This window comes from Gallus gallus, chromosome 1, assembly GCF_016699485.2.
Source record: "Gallus gallus isolate bGalGal1 chromosome 1, bGalGal1.mat.broiler.GRCg7b, whole genome shotgun sequence".
Classification (NCBI taxonomy): Eukaryota; Metazoa; Chordata; class Aves; order Galliformes; family Phasianidae; genus Gallus; species Gallus gallus.
This window is the reverse complement of record NC_052532.1, coordinates 109,268,665-109,292,712: the sequence shown is the minus strand read 5'-3', so window position 1 is coordinate 109,292,712 and position 24,048 is coordinate 109,268,665. Positions and strand designations below refer to the sequence as shown.

The window sequence follows — 24,048 nt, the reverse complement described above, 5'->3', positions numbered from 1 at the left end:
GACATGGGAGGGCATATGAAGCAAAGGTGTGTCACTGAATTCCTCTATGCAGAAAAAATGGCACCCACTGACATTCATTGATGCTTGCTGACCAAACAGTGAATGTGAGCACAGTGAGGGGTGGGTGGTGAGTTTCAGCAGCAGTGACTGTGACAGTGCATCGTCTCTGCTGGTTTAGACTGTTATGAGTGCAACACGTGGGCTCTTGTTCATTGCTGGCACAAATGAGAGCTAGTGTCAGTGACTGTGTTGACAAACAGTGCTCTGTAGCTGAGAATTTGCTCTATCAAATAGCGTTATTGTGCTCTTTGTGTATGTTGTAGTTTCTTGGAAATAAATAGGAGGCATTACTTTCAGAACAACCAATGTATGAGGCCTACTTTCACATATAGAGAGGTTCTCCTTCGGCCAGAGACTCCAAAGGTGCATCTCTATATATTTTGTGAGCTGTATAAACAGTTGCAATAAAAGCACAGTTAGAAAATTACAACTTATTTCAACTTTCCATGGCAAAGGGAAATGTCATGGTAGCCTTTTGCTCACCCTCACAGTTTCTTCCAGGCCGGGATGGATTGGTGTCCATGGTTGTCTTGCATCTGCAGAGGTATGAGCCCATCAGATTGATACAATGTGCAAACACGGAGCAGTCATTGTCGATGGGAGAAGCACATTCATCCCAGTCTGTAAGATCAAAATGAGATCATTCAGACAGCCCCCCTATCTGCATTGAGCTAGAAATCATCACAAGAAGTCCTTTATTCGGTATTTGAATTTAAGAATGTGATCTGTCATTTGCCTGACAGACGAGCTCCAAGTGACGCAGAATGCTAACGGCGTTGTTGTCCTGTCACATAAAAATCAACCTTTGTCCTTGTACACTTACAAATAGTTTCTCCAGGTACTGATTTTTTTTCAGACTATTTTTGTTGTTTTATGTAGTGAGAAAAATTCTGTGTGTTTGTACCAGGGCTACCTCATAAGTATACAGCTCTGCATAGCATACCTCCATTAGTAATGGATAGTTCTGTTACCACTAGCTACCATGAGCTAGAATAGTAAATAAAGTCTGAATCCAAGTCATTTTCTGCTTGAAATACAAGGTAAATGCAAACAATAAGCACTCTTCATCTCTTAACAGAGGAAGTCCTAGGGGCAAAAACTCATTTTATAAATAATTTATTTTCACAGGTAACACTAAGTAAATGCGATTCCCTTTGGGATAGTCTCAGAAAAGATGCCCTAGCTCATCAAGGCATCAATATGCTGTAAGGGTGTTCCTTAATTTCCACCACTCTGAATGCATTAGAGATCTTCTTCCATGGGGTCACGGATCAGTTTTATGGCCGAGTGTCTTCACTCCTGAAGAATTTTGTTCTGGAGTCTCATAGTACCACTTGCACCCTGTTCCAGCACACAGGCAAAGGGTGAGTTAATGCTTTGCATATGAATAATCCCAGTGAATTCCATGTGACCACTCCCTGTTTGCACTCACTTGTGCATATACATCCCCTGCCTCTGGGCAGAGAGTGAAGGAGAGCAGAAAACTAGTCTGAGTGCCGTGTCTTGGGTTAAATAATTTTGATCAGAGGCTCGAACATTGTTCTGAACAATGTGTTATCGTAAGTGCTTGTTCTGCAAACATGCAGAGATTAGTCACTGCGATTAATTCTCAGAAACAAAGGAAAGCCCCAGTCTAGAAAGAGAAAGCACAGAGCATGTGTGCATGCACGTACAGGCATGCATCTCTTTGCTTGCACGCAGGCTTCCCCTTTCCTCTCAGTAAATATTTCAGTTGTTTTCCCCTTCTTCCCCATTAGATAACTGATGTATCCATGATTGTTTCCATTAGGTAATTCCATGTGACTGTGGCCAGCATCTAGCTATTAATTTACAGCCTGAGCCACTCGGGGAATGCAGGAGCATGCAGGACTGACTCCTGCTGACTCCACCAGCAGTGGAAGTGCTCTCCCTCATGACTTATTGTGCCATGAGGTAAATCTGACTCCTGATGGCTTCAGACACCACCAGAGAGATGCTCCAATGCTAATGCCAAGTATCTTACATTCACTGGCTCCACTGGCTCTCAGGGTTTCCTTTCCTATTACTTAGCAGGGCTTTTTAAGCAGACTTCACTTCTGAAACCACATTCAACTACACATCAGGCCAAATGCTGATATAGTCTCCTCTGTACTCCACAGTGCTAGCACATGCACTTGTATACATGCACACACACACACGCTTCCTGCACCTGCCATATTGTTTCACTTCTCTGGGAATTGGCTCCTGGTGCTACCCAGGACTTGTTATTGCTATATTCAATTTGGGCTTGACTCCACATGTCCCCTTCTCTTTCCTTGTCATGCCTCATACAGCAGACAGCCTCTTCAATGTCTCAATTAATCTTGGCAGGAAGTTTCATAACTGTATGAGACAACAAAGAGGGATGCAACTGCTCCACTCCCTGCAGTTGTGCTGTCCCTCCTGACTTTTCGTCTTTGTGGTTCCAAAGCAAACTCCCTGCTCTGCCACTAAGCCAAGCACATTAGCCTACTGGTGGCCAGGCTCCACAGAGGTCCAGGTGGCATTGCTTTACATATGTAAGACAAACTGTGTGGTCTTACTACCAGAGGGCACAATCCAGGATTCTCACAGGTAAGGAAATGATACAGCTTGCTATGCAAATACTTCCTTCAGATCTTCCAGTATCTCCTTGGAGATCTTCAGCAGCTGCTTGGACATGGCCCAGGACACCCTGCTCTGGGTGTCCCTGCTGGAGCAGGGGGATGGGCCAGGTAGACCCAGAGGTACTTTCCAGCCTCAGCCATTGTGTGATTCCACGTTTTTTCCATGCACTGCACTCCTTGGTCTTATTTTCCACATTTGACTTTAAGAAACTCATATCAAACAAATGCTTCTTTGGTCAGAGCTAGTAAATAGACACCTTTTCTGTAGTCCTAGGGAGGATAAAGGAGGAGTGGAGAATTTGGCTGCACTCCTGGATAAGAGTGCTGCTACTGGAAGCCATCTGGCTTTCTGCAATTAAAAAACAGTCCCAAAATATTGCCGCCTTCTTCTCCACTCCTGCAAACTCCCCAGGACACTCAGACTCTACATGCAGCCAGGAGAATATCAATAATGTTTGTAAAGGATGTTGGCACACATCTGCATCTTGCAATTCAGTTCCTGCAGGTGCTGTGATATTTGTGAGCTTCAGGTGCAGTTTCTCTTCTGTTTTATCCTGTCCTCTCTAACCTCCATATGCTCTGCAACTCCAAAGGGAGTTTTCCCTAATCACAGCAAATAAGCTTTTAAGGGCTCAGTGCACCAAGAGAGAAGAATAGCCCATTCTGTTGACTTTGGCAACTCTTTGAGCTCTGGCTGGCTCTGCCAGCTGGGAAACCTGAAGCCAGAAACGAGTCCTTTGTAGATAAAAATGGTGATTACTGAAGATCAAACAAAGGCCCAATTTAACTAAATTCCATACGTGTTTCTTCAGTCCTATTCACTGAGAGAACATTTGGGAATTTCTTCAGCTAGATTTCCTAAGCCCTGGCCCAAGTACAACTCCACAGCCTTGAAGCACAAAACTGTCTAGGGGGCATGAGTATCTAAAGGTTACAAATGCTCCAAAGTAATCCTGTCCTCACTTCAGGGCAAGGAAGATACGGCAAACTTCCCTCAGCTGACAAAGAGGAGAGAGGAGAGAAAAATCAATGGGGAAATCACGGGATCCTCTGCTCCTTAAGCACTGTGGAGGGCAGCGGTGCCTGCAGGTACCTGAGGACAGCCCATGCTCCTTCTTGGCTTTTCCTCCCACAAACCACAATTAGCTCTGCACACTTTGTCTCCCTACTTTTCAGAAAGAATGCTGGTGATGCTGCACACAATCAAAATATCAACACTGTTCTGCTATTAAAATAATAATAATAATAATTTTAAAATTACCTTCTACTGTAGAGTTCTGCTGATCCACCAACAGTACGGAGCCATTGTACAAGTATGAAAGCACTGGGGCAAAGGAGGAGGCATCAACTGGAAACCCAGGATCCTGCACTGCAATTCTGAGTCTCACAATGATGCTCCCAGCTTGCAGGGATTCAATCTGCACTTTCAGTTTCCCAGATTCATATAAAGCAGAAATGTTGGGTGGAAAGGAATTCCCAATCTGAGTAGAGTTAGAGAAGCATTGGCAATTAGGAACTCAGCAGGAATAGCTGCTTTTAAAACTGAGCTATGGTGATACCATTTCTAAAGACTTACGTTCCTAAACATCAGTAGGAAATGTGTAAAAAGGTAAGTTTCAAAGTGTTTCAGTTATTATTTTGGTACACAGAAGTGTGGCTCTCCTTGATGCCCTCTTGAAAATGATATGCATCTTATCTCTTATCTTACAAACCAAATCCTGTTCTAGTTCAAGTAAGTAGAATTCCTTCTGCCCCAAATAATCATTCTTTACAAGATCAGCTTGCATGCATTACACCCTTCAAGTTAGCTCTGCAGGTCACACAAGCTCTCATGTCCCAAGACTCTCCTATATTCAGCTATATAGGAAATGAGGGAGAGCTCCCAGGAGCTGGAATTTGGTGATTTTGTCATCTGGCAGCTACAGTCCCTCAGGCAACATCCAGGTAGATTTTGGCACTTAGCACAGGCCAGGGGCTGTTCCCAGTAGGCAGTCTGAATGTGACCACCATATACTGGAAGACCCAACTGCACGGGTGTAGGCTGAGTATGTGCTTGAGCTTTTTATTCCTATCTCCAGCTCAAAGCATGCCTTTGAATACGCCAAGTAGCACCATAGATCAACCCAGGTTCGGTCCCATTCAGCCAGTTTGCTAAAAAAATTCCTACAATCTATTTAAGTGGTCTACATGCAGATCTGGGCAAAGATATTAAAAAAAAAAAAAAAAAAGAGGAGAGAAGAAGAGAGAAGGGGATAGTGTGCTCCCAGTGCAGAAAAAACAACACAGACAGACACTGTTCCCTTTCCTTCCCAACTGCATAATTCTGATTATGTCTGCAAGAGATTCACTAAAAAAACTCCTCCTGCGCAACAAAAGCGAGCGCGATGGAAAATAAAACCACATCAAGAGGTTAGACTTGAAATTTCTCATGAGTAAACACCTCTTCTGGACTGTCTTTGGAAATATAGCTCCACTGTTGATGTACTTTTTTTTCCCCTCAGACTTATATTAGATTTATATTGACATATGTTTATGGTTTGGGAAGCTGAGAAATGGAAACAGAGCTGATGACTGAGGGCTCCTTGGTGGCTGACTACCTGAGCATTGAGAATGGCTGCATGTGCACATGCAGTGAATGGGGCTGGAGAAGAAAACTTGGTTGCTTTTCCTTAAAGAAATCTTTGCAAGCAGCCCAACACTTACTGAGAAGACAGCACTGAAACAAATACCAGCACTGTCATTTCAATAATCCATTAAAAAGCCTCAAGTCAATTTAGTGAGAGTTTACTGCTGAAGATCCAAGAAAAGGAGTCCCTGTGGCATGGATTTTTTATTCCTTTCCTCTTCTGTAAGGGAAAATTCTTGTCTCCATCGCTAATAAGACCAAGGATTTGATCTATTTCGTCAGTCGGTTTTTGTGTTAATTACAAAGAAAGGTCATAAGAAACAATATTATGGTTTCCAAGGGTTATTTCAGCTGGGCACAAAATCCTCCCATTACCTTAAATAAATTCTAAATTGAGGAAAATCTCTTTTACCCAGAGATATTTTAACAATACCTCCGTAAGCAACAGCCTTGAAAATTCTTCATATGCTGAGCTGCTGGAATCATGGAGATCTTCAGTGAAGCTGTAGTTGAGAATCCTCATAGTAATACCAAATATCTTAGCCTCTGTAGTACACAACATCAAAATGCACAAGGACAAATCAGAAGAGAAAACGCTTCAGTCAAAGTGGATGCACTCAGACCAAAATATGAAATGCAGAGAGTCCACAAGAACATGATGTCAGTCAGCACACCTGATTCGGGCATGGAGTGGGTAAAATGATTAAATCTGGAAGTGAATTTCAGGCATTTTTTAGGCCCAAAGGTATACCTGAATGTGCAGGTGTTAGAGAAATATAGCTGGATAAAAAATACTGGTATTCAAAAGAAATTCACTCACCTATTTATTTTTTGTTTGCTTTTGTTTGCTTTTGTTGGGAGGTGAGAGAGTTTGGGATTGAACCAAGAAAATAAAGCCAATATTCTGCTATAGTCTCCCATGCACTTACATCAGGCCCATAAAGATATATTTAAGGATCTTTTTACCTGTTTTAACATTTTGATGGGAGAGGATGGATTTTCCACAGCTTTCATAGCTGATCTCTACTGAATACATCACACCGGCTTCCAGTCCAGAAACACCCATTTTCTCTTCATCTGTTTTCATGCTTTTTACAATCTCCTTGTCCTGGAACACTTGGACTTGGAAAGTATGGTTTAGAGTAGATGTGACATGCCAGGACATTTCAAAGCTGTTGCTGGTAACACTGAAGATTCGATGGTTTGTAATTGCAGAGGGATCTATCCCAGGAAGAGTCAACACATCAAAAACAACATTTAATCTTTAAAACACTGCTATCCTAAATCCATTATACACGAGCACTTTGACAGTCAATAGGGGAAGCTCCTCTTTACATCATGTCAAGACAGATTTTGTCCCTTTCACAGTACAAAGTTCGCTCATCCATGAACCGTGAACCATTCCACTAGAGTGAGTAATTGCTGGATGTTTATTGCTTTTATTTCCCTTTACCATACATATTTGTGTTGAATCAATAGTAACACTAATATCAGACAGATTGCTGCAGGTTCCAGCAGAAGAAATAGGTTTGTAAGAGTGAATCTGTGTACTCTACGTGAGTTTACATCTGCTTTGCTTGTCACCTAAGTCATCAAAATGCACCTCCTCAGGCAAAGGCTGCCTTGATTTATGTCTGGAAAAACACCACGGACTGCAGCTTTTACAAGCTGGGAGCAAAGCAGAGGCATGTGTTTTACCTGTTTATGTCATGTTAGTCCAATGCCATCAGTGTCATGTCAATGGGAAAATACAGGGTCATTCAGAGGTGATTCCTCTCCTTGAAGTAATAGGAGGTATCTAAAGGGGACAGGGTGAACTGCTCTCTAGCAGAGCCCTTCCACCGCCACCAACTAGAGGGAGAGCTGAGATGATAATGTTAGACTGGACACATCTCCCATAAACAGCTGGAGTCAGGTTGGTCAAACACCAGCCCACACGCTAAAGTGGAGACCACAGTGTGCTGCTGCCACAGCATCTATTCCTTCATGCTAATGGTTACCCTAAGGAAAATGGCTTGTTTTCTTCAGCTATTACAGTGGTACATCATTGTTGTCAGGTCTCTGAGTCAGGGGGCTGCCACAAACCCACAAGGTGATACTTCCCTCCTCTAGAGGGACTTGAGTCAAACTTCTTTAGCTACATCTCAGATCAGAAGCTGCAGAGATGAAGATCAAGAAAACCTGGCCTGTCTCTGCAAACTAGGCAAAGAACCACTGACAGCTATTTCCTCCCACAAGAAGAACAGGATGTTGTTAAAAAGAGATTTTGACCACTCTCATTTGAAAGGACCCAAGTCACTGATATAAAGATAAATCTTTCAGGCTTTGTTTCCATCACAGTCCCCCAGACAGCCATAATGCATAGCGGGGAGTATTCACAAAGGCTAACTCCAATGTAATGTGGATGTGGAGAGCTTCCCTGTCTCATGCCTCCCACCATCTCCATGGACTGTGTCCCAGAGTCTTTGGCCAGGAGGAGCTCCTGCACTGGTAGCAGGACAAAGACCTCCATCCTGCATCCAGGATAAGCTCAGGACATGCATTCAGTAGGGCCCAGGGATAAGTGGTGCCAGCCTTCCACTGCCTTTGCCGATATGCTTCCTCACACTGCAGGATTTGGATTACCCAGACCAAGTCCCATGATGGGTCCTGCAATTGGACAGCTTGCCAAACATCAATGGCTCAGTGAGCTCAGCGTGGTCACCTCCTCTTCCAGGAGGCCAGTCCCACTAATCAGTCATGAGGTTAATAGTGGGACTTCCCCAGGGGTCAGTTCATAGCACCACAGCTCCTGGTCTGTATCTGCCACTGGGGGATCCTTTCTCATTCCTTCTCTGTAGGAGGAGATTCACTCCAAAACTGCCACCATTTTTGTGAACGCCCTCCCGTAACTCAACCAGCTCCAGAAAAAAAGGGATCACAGAGTGCCTGAGTTAAAGCAAGGCAATATTCATTGAAATCCAAAGTCACTTACAGCATCCAGCATCAGTAGATTGGTTAGTCATGGACAAGAGACTTGAATTGTGTATAGGTGGAGAGCTAGTGCTGACGTTAATGGGATCCAACTCTGAGCTTGGAGTGGATGCTGCCATGCCTAGGGGGGAAACAGCATTATCAAAGGGTTAAAGCATTCCTAACGAAGCAAATCCAAAGTAATATCATTTGCATTTCCAGCAGCTGAAAAGCAGCAATAAAAGTATTATAAATAGAAATTAAAATAAACGTATTTTCATATCACGTAAGGATAAATCAATACATTGTCTTAATTTTTAAATGGATTGCAAAATTGTTTTCGAAGTAAATCATTGAATCTGCAAATGCTTACTTATTCCATTATCTTTAAGCCTGTTAGCAGGCCCACTGGTGTCTGTGCATGCCTATGTATTTCTCTGGAAATAATTATTTCTCATGTTGCCCAACTCCAGCTGCTTCCAACAGAGGCCTCAGCAACACAGCAGCAGCTGAAGATGGGGTTGTACCATGTCAGGGTCCAGGCTGCAGCCACATAAAATTGGGAAGGAGACTTCAAGTACAAGTCAAGTCACTAATGGTAGCTGCCCATGGTACTGGGGAGGTGTACTGACAATGACTGACTCATTGTCAGGGCCTGAAGCCAGACACTTTGTCAGGTGAGAAAGGACAGCTGAGGGTGAGGTACAAGAAACAGCCTGGATCTTGGAAATAAGTACGCTTCATTTCATCAGGCACAGCCAGCAAGATGGCTCATGCAGCACCTCCTGCCAACAGGAGAAGGGGCCCTGTGTGATCCAGAAGCAGGTGGCTCCTGCAGAAGCATTCTCAGTATTTCCCAAGGTGAGACCTACTTTTCTTACCATCTTTCCTTGTGCTCAGCGGGAGAGGTCTGACATATGCTTCTTGGTGCTCAGGGATGCAGCTGTAATAACCCTCCAGATTTACACAGGAATTTTGCTCAGGGCAAGCATTGAATTCAGCATAGGAACATTCATCAACATCTAGGAAGAAGAATACAGCTTACACAGATACTGATAGCAGCAACAAGGCTGATCTGCTCTGGATAGGACAAATTCAGTGTAAATCTATAGTAACTGCTGAAACAATTTCAGATTTAAATATATGCAATTAAATATGAATTTGAGGGACGTGGTCAGTGGGTGTGGTGGAGATGGATTGATGATTGGACTAGATGACCTTCATGGTCTTTTCCAACCTTAATGATTCTATGATTCCATGAAACCAAAATGCTGCCTTTTCCTGAAACTAGCCCCCATTCACTTATAAGCCCATCACTTTACTCAACATGTTTGGGTTAAGATGACAACTAGCGGCAGTTCTCTCTCATAGTTTCAGGGTGCCGTTCAGACTAGAGTGAAGTCAGTGGAGGAGGAAGAAAATCTGCCCAGAGACCACACTGAAGGCTGGACTGAGTGTTCAAAAGTCAGTACAGAATAAGAAGTAATGACAAACAGTATTTATGGATGCATGTCAGGGGTGAAGATGTTCAGATAACTATGCAATAATAAAACATTTAAATACTTACGTAATGTTCAAAGAAGTAGGCTAATAAACAGCAATAATTAGCAGACCACAAATACTCCTTATTTAATGCAAGTTACTGGAAGCACCACAAGCCTGAAAAAACAGAGTGTATCTGCTTCCCAAGAACAATGCAAACACTTAAGAGACTGCTTAATACAACTAATGTTTGTGCGACAAACATGAACACTTGAATACCTAATAGATAACTATTTCATTCATCTATTAAGAGAAAAAAAATAATAACTGAGGAAGCATGATCATGCCCTCCAAACTATTCACTCCAAAATTAACTACAAGTCTATCTTCACCCTATAATATGTGGCTTCAGTAATCTTTGCAAAGTTTACAAGATTCACTATGACTATAAAGCCATGGATTCGGGTTGGATATTAGGAAACATTTCTTAGCCATAGAGGTGAGGCAGTGGCACAGGCTGCCCAGGGAGGTGGTGGAGTCCCCGTCCCTGGAGGTGTTCAAGAGCCGTGTGGATGTGGCACTGAGGGACGTGGGCAGTGGGCATAGTGGGGATAGGCTGATGGTTGGACTGGGTGATCTTAGTGATCTTTGCCAACCTCAGTAATTCTGTGATTCTATAATTGATAGTCGTACAGACAAAATCCCAAGTGGAATGAAACTCCTTGAAAAGGCTTCCCCCAGGGCCAGGATTATAATAATAACCTTTCACATCTGTGTCAATCACTTCATACACACGCTTAACCATGTTCTTCAAGGAAGAAGAAACCTCTGCTAGTGGAGCTGGTTGATGCAGTCCAATCAGAACCTGAGAGGCCACTGTCCCAGCATACATTTCTGCATAGTTACTCTGGATATGGTGCACAGAGGTATTCAAGGGCTGTAATGCACCAGTAATCTGGAAAACAGGTGAACAAACCTTCATCAGTACAGATGTATGCCAATGAGGCATAACCTATGCAATGACCGTCATCAGAAACGGAGTGTAAAAAGCACCAATTCAGTAAATACAGGAAAGCAGACAACATTTAGGTCTGTATTTATGCAACATGAGCTCTTCTTATTATCGCATGTTACAGAAGCATCATGCCCCTGCAGATCATGAAATCCACACCCAGTCTGTCACAAACCCAAAGCTGAGCTGAGCTGGAGCTGCAGCACACACTGCTTAAACAGGAAGAAAACTGTTTCAGGACATGAAAGCTTTCTCTGCTCCTGGGCAGAGACCTGAAAAATTTACTTAAGGAGCTACGAGATCAATTTTACTTAAGCTTCACGAGGATGAGGCTGACATTCACCAATTAGGAATACATTAGGCCCTAACTATAGGGGGAGCAGCTGGCAAGGTGGTGTTCAGCTCATGGGACCACGGGCTCCCTCCTGGACTGAAGTAAGTGGTAATCAGCAAGTAACAAAAGTGTGGACACGAAGAGCAACACATGAGAGCGCTTGTGTTCATACATACCATGGAATGCAAAAGGCGTGAATGATTCAGAAGGTGGGAATCCACTCTAATTAATTCATTAAAATCCATTTTCACCAGGACTGTCACGTTGTACCAGAACATCCTTTCTAAAGTGTACAAAACAAAACAGCCAAGTCATCCGAGGTGTGATGCCATAGAAAGCTATGGAGCTGTAGGAAGGCTCTGAGAAACCAAAGCAAGGTTTAACTTTCAGATTACCAAGGGTCCACATGCATCCATTGGCTTCTGCTCCAGTATGCTGCAGGCAGCAGTGCCAGCTGAGGAGGAGAAGCTGTGCAAGGTCCAACGGACCCATAGCACACCCTGTTCAGCCCCACAGGCACAAGCACAGAAACCAAATTTCCTGGAGTTGACCCAAGGCAGATTCCCATGTTTGCTTTATGAAGAGCTATGGTAACAGTTGTTCTGCCCACTCCCACCCTCAGAAGGAAAAATTAAGTACATTTCTATTAGAAGCAGTCTTGAATTTATCAGTAACATACCCTCTGGCTTTGGATTCACACAGCCTGCTCCCTTGGATGAGTTGCAGCATTTTTTCAGTCCTGGACATTCAGCATCGAACGTGCAAGAATAATCAGATGTTTCTATATTCTCCATTGGACAAATACCAGGTCTTGAAGCAAATACACTGGACCTATTGAGCGCTAAGGAACAAAAACACTTCTGAGGACAAAAATATAGAAAATTGTTTCCATAAAACTGCTGTTTAATTTATAGCAAACACATCCTCATGCATTTTAGAAATGTGTCCATTTGCTCAGAGAAAAAAACAGCAGTCTAAATGCCATTATTTCCTTTAAAGGATGTAAAAATACTCAGAATTTTTGAACTGATAATTTTCCATTAATGATAATGTATAGACAGACAGGCAGATAGAAAGATAGATTCTAATTGTGGAGAAATTGGAGCACTACATGGCAGAAAACATACTCAGTGCCAGCTATGACTAATCCAAATAATATATAATGATCAAAGTGAACGGGTAGTGTCTATGGTAGAAATCTGGAGTTTTCATTTAACCATTTCCATTCATTTTGCTCTAACAAATTTTTGATCCTACAAACTCTTGGTTAATTTATCAAGTAATTAAAGTCAGCTTGGAGAAAAATGAAAATTATTCTCACTGTAGGAGACAGCTGCAGCTCAGGAAAACCACTTTTGACATAGTAAAGTCCATAGTAAATGAAAGGTCTATAGCAAATTACAGACCCACCATGAATGCCATTTCTGTGGGTTTTCAGTTTGTTATCTGAAGGTTCTGAATAAAAGTAAATCTCAGGTTTCCAAGAAGTAGAAGGGAATACTGAATCTATGCCTTATGGCCTCAGCAAAGTAAGCTTCTTAAATAAGCAAATGATGTTGATTAGTCAAGTTTTAGACTAAATCTCTGACACTTGCTGCTACATACACATGCCAAGTTCCCTTCTCAGCAAATCCGTGGTAGACTGAAGCCTATTGCATACGGAGAGCTTTGGCTTTGTAGTACACTACAGAACAGATCTCATTTTTAGCACTCCAAATCCCCAGTTCAATCTCCAGTCCAGGGATAAAGCTCAAAACACACCATGCAAAACTCAACGTGTATAATTTTCAGCCATTTCCGCAACAGGGCGTATAGCCATATTTGCATAAATAGTCCATTATAACCAATGATTTTAATCTGTGTTTTCTGGAGGTCCCATAATATGCTTCTCAAGGATAATTTAGAAAAACAAACGTCATTTAATGACAAGAGTCCACACCTCTGCAGAAAAACCTGCCAAAGCCCACAGCTGAGAAGAGTGTAGGCACTGAGCTGAGACCCCTTAGAAGTTCAGAGGCTGCTTGAATGTGTATTTTAAAGATTTGTATGCAGCATATATGGGAAAGCATCTTTCCATACCTTTATATTGCATGTGTACACTTTGCGTGCACACCATCAGTGAGCACAGACTTTACTGGGACTGTGAGTAGCATTTAAGTAGAGCCAGTGTTAGATCCACAAGATCTTTGGGCAGCATTTAAGGAAATTCTATCCTGTGCAATCTGACCCAAGTTTCTTCTGGGTCCAGCAAGCCTCGTAGTCCTATTCTACTTCCCAGAATGGACCAGGACCCTCTGCTGACTCTGGGACCGATTTCACAAGCCTTTCCCCCAAGAGGATCCTACTGCTAGAAAACCTCCTGATTTCAGCTGTAGTTTGAACAGGTTTGAGGTTTAAAGCAGCTTCTTCCACCCAGGTCCTCTTCTGCCATGTTGAATCACAGTATAAACCAGGGGTGTTCAACTATTTGGCTTGCGTGGGCTGCACTGAGTGAAAATGAATTATCTTTGGCCACATGTAAAATATATAGTATAGTTAATGTAAATGGTAACAATACTTATTTTTAAAATATATATTCTATGTATTTCTTAAAACATAAAAAAAAAAAGGCAATAAACAGATAAAACTAATGGGATGGATATGTATGGTGTAAGCAATCTAATGGGTCACATGCAATTTCAGAAATCTCTGCTGAGTTCTGGCTGGGTGCCACACAAGCCATTTATCTAAAATCTAAAGGCCATCATTTTCGCATCAGCGAAAACAAGGATGGATTCACATCACATTTCCACCTAATTGCAACAAACTCACTTTGCAGATTTGATTTACACTTTCCCTTCGATCAACTCAGGGATGGTTACCCAGAGCTATGCTCCCCCACTAAGCTGGGGAGCAAGCCAGACAAATGGTCCATCAGCCAGAAAACAGATAGACTTTCCTCTCTCGTTTTCTGCATAAACATGTAGAAGAAGAAACAGAGATGTTTGAGATATGAAGAAATATGAGATGTGGTACTGAGGGAAATGGTCAGTGGGCATGGAGGTGATGGGCCAGTGGTTGGACCAGGTGATCTTAGTGGTCTTTTTCAACCTTAATGATTCTACGATAGACAGACCACTGGTTCTCATCATACAGCCTTGTTTGGGCATCTTTGAACCTTGCTAGGCTTTACATGCTCAGATGGATGTTGTCCATCCTGATTGCCTATCTAGGGCTTAAGTAAGGCAGTGGGCAGCGTGCAGATATGCCAGCTCAGCATCTGATAAATGCCCTTTCCTAGGAAAAACTACAACATATTTACCAGAATACATTCATGATAGGGGAAATTTGGCCAGGACACAACTGTGGGATGATGCCCTCGAAGCACAGTGCTTTGGGACCTTCCCACCCTGGGGGTATGTTGCAGCATTGCCTGCATGCAGTAACACTCCTGTTTCATAGGTTTATGGTGGCAGTACTGGGGAGGGCCACGCCACAGCTCTCTCTTCCCCAGTGACACCCAGCATGCAGACATCTGCACACAGGTCTGAAAGATCCAAGCCCCACAGGGGAGCTACCTGGACGCTTAAAATGAATGGGTTTTTGGCTTTACAGCTGTTTTCTGAAAGTCTGAGGAACTTGGTGACTGGGGACCACTCACTGTCACCCTCAAGGGCACCAGGCTTCACACTCCATGCTGTGCAGAAGGCAGCACTGAGTGCTCTGTGGATAAAAATAAATAAGTGAAAAACAGGAATCACATACTGGTTGCCTCAGAGTGGGCACACAATGATGTGATCTGAGCCTTGCTGCAGCTGCGAAAGGCAGATAGCGTCCTTCCCCTCCTACTGCAGTGTGAAAATAAAGTGCTGTCTGGGCATCACCCTGGGATTCACCTCAGGAGGTGGTAAATAATTCTCTGCTCAGAGAGAGGCTTAGCAGAGCACTGAACCACACAATGAACCCAGAGCACTGCTAGGATACTCTTTAGGGGGGTTCTGCTGCCCTTGGAAATACAGTCCTCGGGGCAAGGCAGAAGGTCAGGGAATGAAGAGGGTTATTTGTCTGCACGCACAGGCAAAAGGAGAGGAAACAATGGCTGTTTTCGTTTAATTCTAATTTTAGAATTCTAGCACTTTCTCGCGTTTAGATACTTGATTTTATAAATAGGTGAAGCAGTTTCTGTGTGTGCATGCCTATGTCTAATACTACCCTAATGGACTGATGGGCAATTAATGTGAACTACCAGACCAACTTGATTAATGATTAAGTTTTTTTTTGCCCCAACAGTAAAGAAATAAGAAAGCAGAGCCTGCCATATCCCAGGCAGGGGTAAATGTTTCCTTCTGGAAAGAAAATGCTGGGGGAAGCCAGAACCAGATGACTGTGAAAGGTGATGCAGCCTCTTCAGCTCCTGGTAGGATGGAGAGCGTGCCAGTGTGGATAACATCAAGAGGAAAGTGACAGAAGTTCAGCAGAATGCTGTGCAGTAATTTCAGCAGTTACAGTTTCTCTTTTCATCATTTATTTAAGACTATGTCTAGACAGTGCATTACCATTCACTGAATACATATATGACTAATGCCCTGAAAAGCAAAGATACTGGAATAATTTAAACAGAGAAATCACCTAGAGGCCAGACAAATCCTTTTATATTCTAAAATATTCCCAAATTAACTTTGACAGGAAAAGAGTCAAGGTGACCACAGTGCTTCACAGGCAAACCTGCCCAGAGCGTATATCCACAATGTGGCAGGGGCAGATTGGAAATCTTGCAGCTAAATTTTACAGAAGATTTACAGATCTGTTAAAGTTACAGGAAATAAACTCACCAACACCTCTCAGGCCTACAATTTCTGAAGAGATGCTTTTAAAAGGCATATAATTATAGGGCGAAAAATATTTAAAGTGTTAACCAGGATGACTTTTTATCCAACAAGGAAGATTTCCAGAGGTTCTGAAACACTTTGAAAATCATGGTTCCTCAAGGGGTTTCTTGTGTGAATAGAGACAACCAGAACTAGCCAGTCACTCTCCAACATCTGGCTGATGCAGTTATTTCCTTGCACTAGGGAATTCGAAAGCAGTTTTCTCCAACTGCTTCTCAACCTTGTCACTGGGTTAATTTATTTACTCTACAAGTGTGCACACACGCATGCACATGTGTGTATATAGGAAGGACCTTACCAGAGTGATTATTCAACATTCATTAGACCTACTGGAGACTTCCTCAAGCCTGGAACTGCTGCTTGGAAAATATGCATTATTTTGGGTGGGTCCTTTGCTTGTCAAACAAGACTGCCTGGAAATACTATAACCTGCAGGTCACATTTTGCCCTGGCAGATGCTCCACCACAGTCACTGAGACAAAAAAAAAACTGCAGGATACAATAGTGAGGGGTAATGTATGCTTCATTACCATTTTCTTCTTCTCCAGCAAACTGTTTTAAGAATAAAACACAACGACCACTTCTGGGTTCTGATCTTTCTGTCAAAAGCATTTTCCCGCTAGATACAATATGCTACCAACTCTGGAGAGAATCTTGTAAAAAGAATGTCTGGAAGTTCATTTTCTAATGCTGTGAAGTAATTTAAAGGTAGGATGAACACATTCTTCTTGACACATCTCATGACAAGACATATGGCTCATAGCCTCTCATGTCTCATTATATGATCCAATGCAGGGATGAGTTCAGGGGCATTCCCATAGAACTCAATCACTTAAATCTTGTGACCCAAAAGGAGAGCCAGAGCTGCAATAGGACCTTTCTTTTTTGATCTTTTGTCACTGTGATGACATTATGTAAATTCCCATGCAAAGGGGAAACAAAGAAAAAGCAATGTCATGCTGAAAACCAGAGACAAAAGTAAGTCTTGTAGAAGTTTTCTGGGTGCTGGAATAGTCTAGTACTATCCTATCTAATCCAAGATGCCTGTTCAGGTTAAAATCATACAACTTTTAAGAAAAAGTTGCATTTAATTAAAATAAAAAAAAAAAGTTATATGGGTATAATTTGAGTCTTCTCAAACAAATACATACAATCCAGCGCAAAATGCTACCTGAACAATTTTTTTGCAAGCATAACTTCAGCTGGATAACAGAAGTTCTTAAAGAACTTAATATAAATCAAAGTAAATCCCTGCTTTACCAAAAAGGATTAACAAAACATTTTCCTCAATTTTAATGCTATTAAAAACGTCAAGTTATACAAACTTACTTTGGTAGACCAACAAATACTGGGACTTTGTCAGGGGAACCCATTGGAGGTTCTCTAGAAACCCATTTTACTCAAAAAATCCCTTCCAACTCTGAGTCGATTCTTGCTAAAAGTAAAGAATTTCTTGTTGAAATGTGGTAATACTCATGTGGGAAGTGGGAAAAGCTTCCATCTTCAGTCAAAGATGTTTAAGTCCTCTAGAGTAGAGTCTTATTGTAACTCAGAAGTTAGATCAGATACACTAAAATGGTCACTGTTTTCAACATAGTCCTAAGTAACCAAGGCAGTACCTGAGAGAATGGATCCTAATGTACTTTTGGTAGGAAAGCAGATGGTAACATCTTGCCCAAAGCCTCAGGTTGTTTTAAATTAACAACAAAATTGGGTTAGCAGCCAGGAAACTGATCATGCTCCATATCAAAGGAAATGCTATCCTAAATGCATCCTAAATTACTTTTAAGAAGAAGGTTCCTACCGTAAATGCAAGCACATTGAAAGCAGATACAGCACATTGCAAGGATACATGAGCTACCCCACTTGGCCACAGATATTGGCCTGAATCAGGACAAATAATGAGCCCTTTGAGTGATAACAAGCAAGCACCTTCTTCTTGCTCACCTGGAATTTTGGTAAATTTGTGAATAAGTGTGGCACGTAGGAAGAACCATGAGCATTAGTGTTTCAGGTCTACTCCTTATCACGTTGGCCTAAGTTTACTGTGAATTTTTGCAGACCCACTTGTTTCAATGAACCTATGGCCAGAACTGAATTAAGTATTTACATGTTTCAATTTAAGTGAATTCTCTTTCAGAAAAAGCATTTATTTATAAATAACAATTAATCTGACTAAAACTTACCTAAAGAGCAGTAGAGCCCAACTTGCTCATATCCTTCACAGCAATCTGTAAAGTTGATGGTCTCAGGAACTTCAACAGTACGATACTGTGTTTTGTAGTACATCCGGGGACATACCATCCATGGTACCCATCCACCACAGGAAGTGTTTTTCTCAAAGGACTTTTGGTAGGCAACCACTTTAAAAACATTTTTGGTCAGGCTATACTGGCACAGATGATAGCCTAGCAAAGAGAGGCCTCTTTCTAGGGGAAAACAAAACAGGAAAGAGAGGGATTAGACCTAACTTTTCAACTCATAGCACATGTTCTCTGCAATTAAATTTTAAAATGGTTAAAAATTCGTTAAATAGTTAAAAATAAGTTAAAGATGTCAAGAATTATGAGAAAACATTGAAAGAATCAACACAGATGAATGATTTCCAGGAAGGCGATGTTAGGAAGAATGTCACCACAGAAAAATGGACAGAAGAAAGAATTAGTAGTGACTGCTTGTCACAGCAACCATTCCAGTCAGAAAAGAATGCATATTGGCAGAGAATTCAAAGAGTTCTCAGTGCCTTCAGGAACAACGCAGAAAAAGGGCAATTTAACTCGAGTAAGTGTAAAGTAAATTAATATCCATTAATAGAAATGAATTGTGGAACAGAACGGGCAGTTCCAGAGCAGAGTCATCCAAGCACTTTAGATGTCCACTTGAGGCTCACGCTGCCGAAGTGTTCATCTAGCTCTGCTGACTATTAATGGAACGAAGCATGAGCAACTCACGGGCAGATGAGTCACAGGAGATGTCTGGAAAAGACATCCTTCAGACACTGCCCTAGGCTAAAACTGGGTACTCATACATCAGTGGGAAGGACTTTCAGGTATCTGGCACAAAAGGTGTTCCTGGAGCTTCTGTGCGGCCTTTCTGCATTTGTAGTAAACAATATTAGACCAGGTCCTTTGAGAGATGTTGTGATTCATTGACTTCAGTATAAATGAAGGTTGTAGTAAGTTCATTAACTACATAATGTCACAAAGGCCTGAGAATGGAACTCCATTTTTGAGGTTCTTTTCAGAACCAGTGGTGATGAGGACTGAAGTTAGTTTTGTTACATGTCCTGCTTAAAACTGAAGTACTTGACTGGGAGCAGTAAAAAGAAAAACAAACAACAAACAGATGGAGTTGAATTAGCAGTGAGCAACCTACAGCCATGTTACAGACACCAGGCTGTATTTTAATGAGATATTATACAAGCCTTAGGGCTGACTCACCCTGTGTCCCATTTGGGAAGGAGATGGGATAGAATTAAAAAGGCCTGTATCATCCTTTAGTCAAAGCAAAAGAAGCTTTAATAAGGATAAACATGATTTAGCTGAAGACTATGGTAGGATTGTTTCTGAGAGCTCTTAGGGGATCGGAGCCAGACAACAGACTGAAGTTAACATAGTGTGCATAAGCATAAAATTAAATACTTAGGCCTTATCTTATTTGTACAGCTTACCTTTTTTTTCCAGAGAAGATGAAAAATGTAAAAAGAAGAAACCAAAGAATTCTTCAGGTTGTTAGGACTCTTCTGCTTTTATCACATTTAGCTTTCCAGCTAAACAAATGATACATGTACAATCTGAATAGCAATGGGAAAAGAACATGATCCATTTGTTGTGCAAGGACAGTTTAGAACAATGTATGGGGTAGACACCATAGGTCACAATATGTCTCTCAAGCTGGCTCACTCCACCAAGTAACTCAGAAGGTTTTTCTCCAGGAAGAGGACAGAGAGATCATGAAAGCCTGTGTCCATCCATGGCCTCTCTACTTCGTTAAAATTAGGATATCACTCAGTGAGAGGGGAAAAGAGAAAAAAATAATTGGCTGTGGATGTATTATCATAGTTCAAGCAATGCAGGAGCTCAAAGCAAACAATCAAGTAAGGAGAGCACTGGAGATCAGTGTTTTTGGTGCAGAGCTGAGGCTGCAGCAAGGACATAGCACTGGAAAGCTAGAAATTCCAGAGTCAGCTGAGCTGGCTTAGGCTTTACAGCAATGTGCAACATAAATGCAGGTATGAAACTGAGAATAAAATGGTATAGAATTAGACACAGTCTATAATTAGAAGCTACAGCTGTCAGTGCCGATATGAAATCATATTTCATACTTAAACACTGATCCTAGGTATGGAATGAGGCTGCCACAGCCAAGAGAGAAGGTCTGAGACATGGCTATCGTGGCACAGAAAGAGACTAGACTATAAGGCTGCACCACTAACCTTACCATCACCTGTCATTTTGATCCAGTTTAAAGTAATTTTGGCACTCTTAGAGTTCAATTATTTGCTGACAGTGGTTTCCTGCTGGGCAATGTGACTTAGATCAATTTGTACTCCTTAGCGAATTGGCTGTCAGTTCTCATTACCCCCCATCTATGGGATTAAGGCACTATCAAGCAGAATTGAGTAGCACTGGCTGTTTTTTCTTCCAGCAGCACAGAGCTGAAGTCAATAGCAAAGAGGAAAGGAACCAGCTGGCATTGGCAGTGCTACCTTAGACTTGTCATCTTTGGGCTTCAAGTTTTTATTTTCACAGCCACCAGTTTTCTGCACTGGCAGAGAAAGTATTAATTTTATTATGTTAAACAAGAGGAAAAACAATTAAAGCAATTGCTTTGTTAGTAGAAACCAATATTTAGAAGAAGCTGAAAGGAAAGTCAACGTTAGGAGCAGGCTGCTCAGACCTGGAAGCCAAATCCGGAACAGTCAGTACCTGAGAGTATGATCAAAAAATCAGCAAAAAAAAACCAATCAAGTTTGATAACATTTGTGCCACAGACTTAGTCACAGTTCTGGAAGCCTCACAAGACCTTCTCCAGGGCCAGAAATGCCACCGTGACCTGGAATCTGACAAACCTTTAGCTGGAGGGCAGCAAGAGCCAGGGACAAGTCCCTCTCCTGCCTTGACGTAACCTCAGAAGTGATCTGTTGGAACAGGTTCACCGGGGGCAGAGCCAAACACAGCATTGTTAAGAAGCAAAGGCTCCAAGACATGAGGAAAAAATGGGTCGAGAACTCAATTATTCTGGGTGTTACAAACTCCAGTTTTCTTAAGTCTGTGCCACTGACTTTTAACAGCAACAACCATGGTTTTGCTAACCCCTGATCTCTTGCAACAGCTTCTTTAAAAGTGGCTTTGGCAGAATAGCAGAAAAGCCAGCAAGACATTAAAAATGTGGCTTGGATTTTAACTGAGACTTGCGAAACCACTTAATTAAAAAAATGTAACAAAACCCAGCCAAAAATCACAGTATTTCTCATTGAAATAAATCAACCCAGAAATTAAGAACACATTAGGATTTAATTTAGCAGTTAAAACCTAGCAATTGGATTCGGTTTTTCCAAATTGCAGCCTACAACGTATGTGAAAGGTAAGCATGTCACCTACAGTCTCATTTTAGGCATCTCTCAGAACTTGCCAGGTACATTACCGTATAATTTCCTACAAAGGTTTATTTTAATGACAATTTACGTTAAAAAGTCACACATTTCTGCACATAAGGCAACAATCCTATTCCTTCATCTATGGCACAGAGGAACAACAAGGCCTGGGGACCAGGAGCTGGGGACAAAGCTGTGTTTTGGCTTGGTGAGGTTTCATTCGGTTAATTGTCAACAGCATTTTCTTAAGCGTTCACTGTGACCTTCCCCATTCTCCCAACAGTTTTATTTATTTCACACAAGGATCGATCCCACACCCAACGCATGCTGTCCTACATAAAGGCTGTGGTTCTCTGCACAGCTTTGCATCACTCACCTGTGATTTCATTGCCCTTTCCCCGCTGCGTGGCTGCCCAGAGGATAAGAACAGACACAAGAGAAGAGATTCTGGCCATCTTATTGCCTGTCCCAGATTGGCCCTTCTTACTGTTTTGTTTGCAGAGAAGTTGAACTCAATCTTCCTCAATTCCACACATTAGGATTAAGGGAAGCAGCACGCTGTTTCTATGCCTGTTGCATAGATGTTAGCTACTAACAACAGAAACAAAGGGACTCCAGTGGGAATTCTGCTGCTTCTCTCTCCTCCGTGCTCTCTCCAGGGAACCTACCTCTTCTGCCTGCCCAGCTTCACACCTCTGCATCACCCTGCAAGCTGAGCATTTAAATATTCCTGGTTTAGTCCATATTTATGCTTCCCAGAACTTATTATTTCTTCACCCTGAATACCTGACAGCTAGGAGGCAGGTTTATGTACCTCAGCTGTCAGGTAGATTTAACCTGAATTTTGTTTCTGTTCACATGTCAGGTAATACTGGTTTTAGGTCGTATTACCCTGTACCTTGAAAACAAACTCACTTAGAGTACGTCTCTGTCCATGATTTTTACTGGACATATGCTCTTTTACTGGCTGCTCTCACAGTGCTCCTCATTTCATCACAAGTTCAGCATTACATAAACTAAAGCAATGCCAGGCAAACAAGAGCCCCTAGTAGTCAGATCATGAATCAGTACATCTGAGACACCAAAATCCCTTTCTTCTCATCACATAAATCATGATGGCAGGTTCCCAAGAGAAATGTGCCTATGGCTTTACAGTGCAGGACGATAAACTTCAGTACAACATCACTTGGCTTATACAATGTAAAGGACTGAACAAAACATGATATTTTATGAGGAGCTGACAGTGAGGTATGGAAAAATCACAGATTCGATTCTTTGAGCTGTTGTAATGTGTTCAGACATGTACTTAAATACAAATAACAGTGTCTTAGGCAGTTTTGTGTTTAAGATAGAAACAGATGTAAGGGTGCTGGAACCACAAAGTCTTTCAGTTCTCTACATGCAGAATATCAGAATATCACTTCCATTGAACACTACCAGGGAAACACCTTTACAATACTCACAAGGTCATGGCCTTCAAATGAAAAACGCCTTCAGTGAAAATTGGAATATGGGCATAGGGAAATACTTCAACCAAGTATATAGATATATATTGGCTTGGAAACATTGCAGCTGTGCCTCAGGAGAACGTATACCATAGCACTCCTTCTCCTGCCTGCACCAGGCTGCCTGATTGGGTTGCATGTCCCAGGTGCACCATTTATATCTCCTAATAGAACGAGGGAGCAGTAGGGAGATTCTGCCTCTAGGTTTTACAGAGCATGTAATTTGACTCAATAAATAAATAAATAAATGATAAAATGTTAAACAAACAACAAAAAAAGAAGACTTGCAAAAATAAATGTTTTACTTCATGGCTTTTCTCTCTCTTTTTTTTTTTTTTTTTTTTTTTTAGTGATCAATCTGAATTTTTTCAAAAAAATAAAAGAGACTGATTGAAAATTTTCAGATAGCACTATCAAAAAATATCTACAGTTCCTAAAAATGACTTCTTAGTTTCTGCAAGAAGCATATGTTCTGGTCAAATTCAAATACAGATAATTCCAAACTAGCACCTGAATTGGATTGCATTTCATAGAATCATACAATCATAGAATCAAAGAATCGTTTGAGTTGGGAGGGACCTTTAGAGCTCATCTGGTCCAACTCCCCTGCAATGAACAGGGACACCTTCAGCTACATCAGGTTGCTCAGAGCCCTCTCCAGCCTGACCTTGAACGTTTCCAAAGATGGGGCATCCACCACCTCTTGGGGCAACTTGTTCCAGTGCCTCACCATCGTTATTTAAAAAAAAAGTCTTCCTTATATCCAGTATAAATCAGCTTAAAACCATTCCCCTGTGTCCCATCGCTATAAGACTGTGGAAAATGTTAGTCCCTCTTCTGTTTATAAGCTCTGTTTAAGTACCAGAATGCCACAATGAGGTCTCCCCGGAGCCCTCTCTTCTCCAGGCTGAAGAAGCCCATGTCCCTTGGCATTTCTTCCTAGGAGAAGTGCTTCAGCCCTCTGAGCATCTTTGTGCCGTCCTCTGGAC

General features: G+C 41.8%; 1 protein-coding gene across 1 annotated transcript in view; it reads right to left on the bottom strand.

Annotated features, from left to right (window-relative positions):
• The window catches only part of UMODL1 (uromodulin like 1), a 48,536-nt gene extending 25,184 nt beyond the window's left edge, over positions 1-23,352 (bottom strand). Inside the window, exons 1-10 of the mRNA XM_040652924.2 lie at positions 18,145-23,352; positions 11,770-11,931; positions 11,267-11,373; positions 10,507-10,699; positions 9,144-9,284; positions 8,285-8,404; positions 6,277-6,531; positions 5,744-5,856; positions 3,946-4,165; positions 544-681 (exon numbers count right to left, since the gene is read on the bottom strand). Coding sequence (XP_040508858.1) covers positions 544-681; positions 3,946-4,165; positions 5,744-5,856; positions 6,277-6,531; positions 8,285-8,404; positions 9,144-9,284; positions 10,507-10,699; positions 11,267-11,373; positions 11,770-11,931; positions 18,145-18,262 — 1,567 coding nt within the window. The 5' untranslated portion in view covers positions 18,263-23,352. The remainder of the gene's footprint in view (positions 1-543; positions 682-3,945; positions 4,166-5,743; positions 5,857-6,276; positions 6,532-8,284; positions 8,405-9,143; positions 9,285-10,506; positions 10,700-11,266; positions 11,374-11,769; positions 11,932-18,144) is intronic.
• Between the last annotated feature and the right edge of the window lie 696 nt (positions 23,353-24,048).